Source organism: Euleptes europaea, chromosome 18, assembly GCF_029931775.1.
Source record: "Euleptes europaea isolate rEulEur1 chromosome 18, rEulEur1.hap1, whole genome shotgun sequence".
Taxonomy (NCBI): Eukaryota; Metazoa; Chordata; class Lepidosauria; order Squamata; family Sphaerodactylidae; genus Euleptes; species Euleptes europaea.
The window spans coordinates 36725181-36731180 of NC_079329.1; the positions used below are offsets into that span (position 1 = coordinate 36725181).

The following is a 6000-nucleotide window of genomic DNA, read 5'->3' on the forward strand; positions in this document are numbered from 1 at the left end:
TCTCTGCTCCAACCCACTTCTTTTATGTTATCAGATGACTAAGTTACCATATGAGCCAGCAGGTTTGGTACAACCACTTTTATTGGATTTTTACAAAGAGCACAGGAGGATTCTATGCGATGCTGCCAGCATTGGAAGCAATCCTGGGCCACAGATCTGCACACTCCTTGGCAACGGGGCCTGTGATAGCAGAGCCTGGAAGAAAGAATTACAGACACTTGCAGTTAAGGCCTGGCAAGGAAATGCCCCATGAAACAAAAATCCCCAAGGCCTTTTTGTTCACACTACCACATGCTTAACATTTTCAAAGCAGACTTCACCAGGCAGCAGCCATACCATACCTTTCATTTCACCTTTGTTGTTGACTATCACCCCCGCATTGTCTTCAAAATACAGAAATACCCCATCCTTTCGCCTATACGATTTCCGTTGCCGGATCACTACTGCCGGATGAACTGCGAAAAAGGAGAAATTCAGAATCCTCAACAAACCAAAGAATAAAAAGCAAGAATTAAAATATCAACTTCCACGGGGATCACTGGAGAATGGAATCAGAAATGGTATTTCCAATTTCAAGTTATTTTACTCAAATCCAATCCAGGAGCTATCCAAGCATATTTTATAGCAGAATGTAGCAGGAAATTTCAGTCACAGCACACCAGCATTCCAACAGAAGTTCTGCAGAAACTTGAAAGCCTGCCTACTCCTAAGCCAATGGCAGAAAATTACTCACTCAAGTCAGGCCAAGTCCAGGGGAAAGGCCAAAATAGGATGCCCTCTTCCACTGGTACCCTCCCCCCCACTTTAGAAGCTGGCTCCTTCATTCCACAAAACATTTTGCACCCCCAGCTTTAACCAGTACTTCATTAGTGGGTTTGATCTTGGACAGTTACAGCGAAGCCCCAACTTCGTCTTCAGCTTATTAGCAGCGAGTTGCTGAGCTCTGAAGCACCATTTCCGCATCATCCAGAAAATTCTCCTCTCTCAATCTCAACCATAAACTGTCCTGCCACCGATAGAAATTACTGGCACCTGTGGCCACAATTTCACCCAAAAGTGACATGCTTGCTGTCTCCTTCCGTGACAACTTCATGGGCCACTGAACACACCCACAAAGTGCTTTTTGAGAAGGGCTGAGCTGCACAATCAGAGCACATTGTGGACTATCCATGACTATTCAGCTGCATTTAGAAGAACGATGTCATCAACTATTTAAAAATAAAAACTAGATGATGCCTGGAAGCCCTGCTTGCCCCCCTCCCTGAATTTGACAGGTCACAGAAGGTTCACAGAAATTCTTAAAAACGGAACTGTTTAAATATGAGCAACGCAATTTTGTGAAACACAGATGCTGCTAAGCAAGGCAAATCAAAGGCTGGTTTACCCCGGGAGATGCCTCAGGCAGAGCTTGAGAATCTGAGGGGCCAAGAAATTGAGGGAGCTCAAATTTTGCAGACTGCTCTGAAATCATCAGCCATGCACTTAAGAGCCTTTAATCAGGGTTGGCAAGAAAAAATAAACATCAGTTTTTATTCATTTATTAAATACGCTGAGCGTCTGTTCGAGATAATTTAATTTCAAACAATAGCTGAACCTAACTCAAACATATTATAGACTCAACACCACAAATTGAATCTATTACATACTACTAAACACATCCAAGTAGGGGGGAAATACACAACTACTGAGATCCAGTGTTACCCGAGTAACAGAACAAGGCATACTTGTGATCTGCAAAGTTGTTAATATTTGAACTGTGTGGGGATTACAGCACCTAAGGTGTCTGCCCCTACATTGCCAAGGTTTGCTCAAACAATGCTAAACCTCAGCTTGACACTGTGTCTGAACCAGCTCAAATCTCTCACAGCAGCCAACAACAGAAGTGAACTCCAAATTCCCCAAACGCATATTCTTGTACTACTCACCCTTTTTCCGGAGTTCTGGCTTGCCTTTTTTGACGGTGGCCATTACCATATCACCCACACCAGCAGCCGGCAGCCTATTCAGGCGCCCCTTAATCCCTTTGACAGAGATGATGTACAGATTTTTGGCCCCTAGGAAGTAAAGGACTCATCAGGTTACTGGCCCTCAATGTGCCAGGAGTTTCCTTCTTAGGACACCTGTAGCACCACCGATTGAGGCTCAACAGCACAAGCTGCCACCTCACCCAAAAGCGGTGCCCATTATTCTGCCCTTCCACGACATCTTCCTGGGCCACAAGGAACCAGACCCAGCAAGTGCTTTTCAGAAGGGGGAACCCACAGCCTGCATTACCGGTGGTGCTGCTGGCTTTATCAGAGCTGTTCTTTCTATCAGACTCAGAACTAGAAGGGAGCAAGGCAACAGAACGCCCCCCTCTCTGCCTCCGGGCAGGATCAGCAGCACAGAGATCAGCTGACAGTCCAGGTCACAGGGTGCCACCATTCTGCACAATGAAACTCAGAAGCCTACCTAGCCCTATGCCAGTGTAAGAAGTATAATAAAATGCACGCAGAGCCTAGGGCATCTGCCAAAACCAAGTACATCCCTTGCCCAGCGACATACTTTCGATGTTAGAAGGAAATACTACTAGAAGAGAATTTACTCTAGCTTGTTCAGCTCTGCCCTCTGCAGTATTAGAAGGAAAATTCAAAAAGACTCCCTTCTCACAAAGACTCGGTCCCTACAACAGCGGTGAACCAGAAACACTGGAATATGTCCTTCTTAGGTGCGGTTACTACAGGGAGAACAAGAAGATTCTTGGCCCACTTTTAAGAAAGAGCACTGGTTATCCTGAATTTGTTAGAGTTAACATCCTTCTTAAGGATGAATTTTCTCAGGTAACAAAGTTAGTGGCCAAGTTTTGTCGAATAGTATTTAATAACAGGTAATCTAAATAGTTGTAGAGTGGATTGTTTAATTTTATATTGCTGACCAGTTTTTTAAAGAGAGTAACATTTTGTATGGATGGCCCTGACCTGGATGGCCCAGGCTAGCCTGATCTCATCAGATCTCAGAAGCCAAGGAGGGTCAGCCCTGGTTAGTATTTGGATGGGAGACCACCAAGGAATAACAGGGTTGCTGTGCAGAGGAAGGCACTGGCAAACCACCTCTGTTAGTCTCTTGCCATGAAAACCCCAAAAAAGGGGGCGCCATAAATCAGCTGTGACTTGACAGCACTTTACATATACACACACAACATTTTGTATAGTGGTTTAACCAAAAGTTATTGTTTTATACTGCCGGTTTGGGTAAGGCAATGTACCTGCAAACATTTTATGTTTGGTCTAAGGACCGTAAAAATTGAATAAACACACAGAGCCAAATAATTCAGCACCGCAAACCAGTGAGACCTGGAGGAAAGATGTTTTTAACTCAACGTTCTGCTTGCTGGGTGGCTAATCAAAGGATAAGAAGGCTGCAGCTTTATTAGCTTCCCAAAATTCTGAGGAAGCCAAAGATTAGAAATTAGCCCCGCCAAAAAGACTCTGCTGAAATAGAAACAGAGCTGGAAGAGACCTCAAAGGTCATCTAGTCCAACCCCCTGCACAATGCAAGAAATTCACAACTAACTAACTCCCCACTCCCCCAGTGACCCCTGCCCTGCGCCCAGAGGTAGGCACAAAACTTCCAGGATCTGTGGCCAACCTGGCCAAAGGAGACATACCCGTATTATCTGCACAGTTGATAACAGCTCCAACGGGGAGACCGAGCGAGATGCGGAATTTCGCACCAGAAGAACCGCCACGTCCTGCAGGCCACGGAGATCAGAGGAAAAGCACACAAAATCAGTTAAGGCTGCCTAAGAACTCTACAGTACACTGGCTCTATCCGAAACTTGGCCAGTACCACCGGTTACTCTCTAGCCAGCAAATGCCTGTCTCAACAACAAAAAAGGTTGGGTTCCTAAGGGGGGGAGGAGAATGGGGTTGTAAATAAAGTAAATTTGAATAATCCAAACCCCCACCCTTTACAGCAGTGGTTCCCAACCTTTTTTTTGACCAGGGACCACCAGGACTTTTTTGTTCGGTGCAGGGACCCCAAGGTTCAAAATAAAAATCCCAAGAATTTGAAAATAAACTTTAATCATAACTGTTAGTTAAACATTAAACTTAGAATAATATTTGAATGTATTTTTATAATAGAGAACTTTTAATTGAAAATATTAATTTATTATGGGTTTATAACTTTGCTTCGCGGACCTTCATTTAGTTCTCGCGGACCCCTGGGGGTCCATGGACCCCTGGTTGGGAACCAGTGCTTTACAGTCTTGGGTTCCACCTCCCCCAAGCCATCGGGAGCACTCTGCCCAGGCTCAACTGCGCTCCAACAAGTCCCCGCAGCTAAAGCCACTTACCAGTCCAGGCAGGTGAGCGGGCAGGAATTCTGTACATGCTCAGAAGAAGCCTGCCACGTTCTCCATAGTCCAGGCATAGGCCTCATCTTCCCATTCACCTGCCCCCAAAGCTAAGGCTGCACCTCGGTGCGTCCCACGGGCCCCCCGTACATCCCGCCCCACTCCCTTCCCCCCTTGCACGGCTCCCCCCAGAGTGAGCCTTGGAGCGGAGCCCCCCCCCACCATGCCCACCGCCTCCTTTCGTACCCATCCGTTGGGCGCGGGCATACTCGGCCCAGCAGATCTCCAGGCTGCCCCCGACCCGGCTCCCGACGCGGATCCCGGGGACCCCCGCCACGCGAGGCGGATGGACGCGGATTCTCCATCCCCTCCCAGGCCTCACCTCGCTTAGACATCTTGGGCGCCGACGGCGGAAGAGGGGGGTAAAAAAAAAAAAAGACAGGCGCAAAGGCTGCCGGGACGTTTATACTTCCTCTGCTCGGGTCACATGAGACGCCTCCCACGTGACCGAATAAGCCGGGCCACGCGCCGTCCGCAGCGCCACCTACAGGCCACGTCCGGAAGTGCGGCTCCGGGCTCTTTCCCCGGGAGCGAGTCCACCAAGCGGCGGTGAAATTGCTCCTCCCCCCTCGGGGGGCAATAAAATGTATTTATCGATCAATAAAATTTATTTATCGTAAAATAAAAGAGATTTCGTCGACATTAGGTTGCAGGAGTATTTTGAATCGGTGCCGGGGTTCGTTTATGGAACCATAAAGCCCGGCGCCCTTGAGCATGAGCAAAGGCTTAATTGCTGGAGGACTCAGTTTCGTAGATGGACTTAATTGCTCGAGAATTGCATTTCGCAACAGCACCCTTGGTGTTTTTTTTCTTTCTTTTTTTTGCTGCTTTAAAATGAACCATCGGCTTTAAACAAAGAGCCCTAAAGAGAGTGCCTTGGGGCATGTGCAGAGTACTTTCCCAGCCTCTCGACCAGGCCGAGCCCCATCTGTTCGGGCTTCGGAGCCTGGCGTCTGAAGCTGACAAAAGCGTTGCATTGATGTTCCGCCGGCGCAGAAAAAGAGAAGGCTGCGCTGCAGGTCGTTCCTTTTGTAGCCCGTGACGCTGGGGCTCTCTCACGTTGAAAAGGCCATTCGGAAATCCATTTCACCGCGAGAGGGGGTATAGCTCAGTGGTAGAGCATTTGACTGCAGATCAAGAGGTCCCTGGTTCAAATCCGGGTGCCCCCTTCGCATGTCTTTTTTCCCCCCTCCCTTCTTCTAAGTCAATAATTTTAAAATTGCAGTAGTCAAAAAGGGCCAGAGTCCAGTAGCACCTTAAAGACTAACAAAAATATTTTCTGGCAGGGTATGAGCTTTCGTGAGCCACAGCTCACTTCTTCAGATACAGCTAGAATGTGAATCCATCGGTCTTTAAGCAGAGGAGAGTGAATTCAGACAAGCATTCGTATGTAAATGTTAAAAGTATGTAAATGTGAATAGCAGGCGTGATGGGATTAGGTGTGATATGCAGAAGAGTCTGTGATGTCCAGGGGAGAGATGGGTGTGGAGAAATCAGCATTGGTAATGGACCATGAATGCAAGGTCTTCATTCAGCCCAGGTCAATGCATTGACTTTAGTTTGAATATCAACTGTAATTCAGCAGTTTCTCTTTCCAATCTCCC

General features: G+C 47.2%; 1 protein-coding gene and 2 non-coding genes across 3 annotated transcripts; 1 reads left to right on the plus strand and 2 right to left on the minus strand.

Annotated features, from left to right (window-relative positions):
* Window positions 1-63: 63 nt before the first annotated feature.
* On the minus strand, window positions 64-4768 carry RPL23 (ribosomal protein L23). The gene is made up of 5 exons (XM_056863421.1): window positions 4719-4768; window positions 3647-3730; window positions 1926-2054; window positions 342-455; window positions 64-195 (listed from the first exon to the last, which is right to left on the minus strand). The coding sequence occupies exons 1-5, from the start codon at window positions 4729-4731 to the stop codon at window positions 113-115; spliced, it is 423 nt and encodes a 140-aa protein (XP_056719399.1). The 5' UTR covers window positions 4732-4768; the 3' UTR covers window positions 64-112.
* Window positions 2119-2254, minus strand: LOC130491016 (small nucleolar RNA SNORA21). The gene has a single exon (XR_008933853.1). It is a non-coding gene; the product is annotated as a small nucleolar RNA SNORA21 (small nucleolar RNA).
* A 725-nt stretch (window positions 4769-5493) lies between the features above and the next one.
* Window positions 5494-5565, plus strand: TRNAC-GCA (transfer RNA cysteine (anticodon GCA)). Its single transcript has one exon. It is a non-coding gene; the product is annotated as a tRNA-Cys (tRNA).
* The last annotated feature ends 435 nt before the right edge of the window (window positions 5566-6000 follow it).